At 31.1% G+C, this 1,660-nt stretch overlaps 1 protein-coding gene across 1 annotated transcript in view; it reads left to right on the top strand.

Moving 5' to 3' along the window:
• LOC111083550 overlaps nucleotides 1-1,383 on the top strand; it is a gene marked incomplete at its 5' end in the record, with an annotated part of 2,614 nt that extends 1,231 nt beyond the window's left edge. Inside the window, one exon of the mRNA XM_022380139.1 lies at nucleotides 668-1,383. Coding sequence (XP_022235847.1) covers nucleotides 668-845 — 178 coding nt within the window. The remainder of the gene's footprint in view (nucleotides 1-667) is intronic.
• Nucleotides 1,384-1,660: the final 277 nt, after the last annotated feature.

Here is a 1,660-nt window from a genome sequence, read left to right on the forward strand (position 1 = left end):
ATTATATGTTAATCATGACACAAAATGTCCATCTTTTCTACAAGTTTTTGTCTTCGTTATTGGTTTTTGTTGATGCCAAAACCTTGTCGAAACGTTGTACATTTGCTGTCATGTTAAACTTATATTAAAGTTTTTCTTCATTACCCATTTAAGCCGTCTCCAGCCATTATTAGTCTCAAAGTGGGTTCCTCGTCATCGAATATTTGAAGTAAATTGAATTATTTCATTTATTACTGCTAACAACTTTTATATGTAAGAAGAAAGTAACATCTATCAAAAATAAAAAAAAGAAGTAACGGGATTTTATTTTAGCTGAGGGTCGAAGACTTTGAGTCACATCTGTAGACATTCTGTGGGTTATCTGTACAGAAAGTCATTCTGACATTATAATGTTTGGTAATAAAGTCCTAAGATTAAAATATAAAAAAAGCAATCATTGTGTTTTTGATAATTTAAGTTGACCATACAATGTCGTTAAAAAAGAACATCTGTTTATCATTGGTTGTATTTACCGAATGGAAACCAGGATAGTAGCTATTATTTGTGATTTTAGAAATATTAGTATCTTAGAGGTATAAACCATGTGCTGTAACTATATCCGTGAATGTGTTTTGTTTCAAGTTAACAGAAATTTTATTGTGGTAATTTTTTTTATTTGTCTTTCTAGTTTGCTGCGCCATCTGTTAAAAAATCATTACATTCCTGACAGTTTTAAGAAACGGTTGAAACGAGCAGCTCGATATAGTCGGAGACATTCTGGTCGCTGTAATGATAGGTTTTTCTGTGAACGTCTAGACACACACCCACCAGAAGAGAAAGGAAAATATCAGTCTTCTAGGCCATGAAGTAACTCCTTACTGAGGAATCAAAACTGCGTACCAAAGTTTATCTTTTCATTCAACGATAACACCGTCGAAATAAGTATTAATTTTGATTGAATTGTTTTTAGCAAGTTAAGGAACGTCGAAGATCGTACGTGTGTGCACGTCAAATATATGTATAACTAAATTTTCAAATATCCGAAACATTCAACAATTTAGATTTTATTGCCATTTTTATAATTATTAATTTTAATCACCGTACGTTGTTAGTCGTAGTCTTGAAAATAACCTGTCATATTCTGCAGACGACCAGTAATCTGGACAAAGTTTACTTTGTATAAAACAATCTTGTGTTTCTGCTAACTGGAATAAGCAACTGACCAAATTTCGGCTTCAGCACTACCAGATCTCTTAGGTTTGTGTGCTACCTAGGAAACTTGAATTTAAACTCGAAAATGTTTTTAAGAAGAAAAATACATTTCTCTGCAAAGTTTATATCTGTAGCCTAATATCTGTAAAAAATGTTACCTTAATAATAATAAACAAGCATAAAAACAGTAAATGAATTGGTTTCTGTTTCAATTCCTTAATTTTACTTGCCAAAACAAAATGTCCTTATTTATGGCAAAGTTGTACCAGGTATGAAGGGAGTACTCCTGTGACATTGGTGATAATATTATTATTTATTACGAAAATGACCCTTAAATTTTAAAAGGCCTAGAAAACGAATAGAAAATTATTTATATTTGTATAAGTTATAAGTTGGTGTATTTTCGTTAAGAGTTTACTCTTTAATAATAAAATAATAATCAAGGTGGAACGAACGTTTGTAGCTCAGG

Source organism: Limulus polyphemus, unplaced genomic scaffold (assembly GCF_000517525.1).
Source record: "Limulus polyphemus unplaced genomic scaffold, Limulus_polyphemus-2.1.2 Scaffold10050, whole genome shotgun sequence".
In the NCBI taxonomy this organism is placed as follows: Eukaryota; Metazoa; Arthropoda; class Merostomata; order Xiphosura; family Limulidae; genus Limulus; species Limulus polyphemus.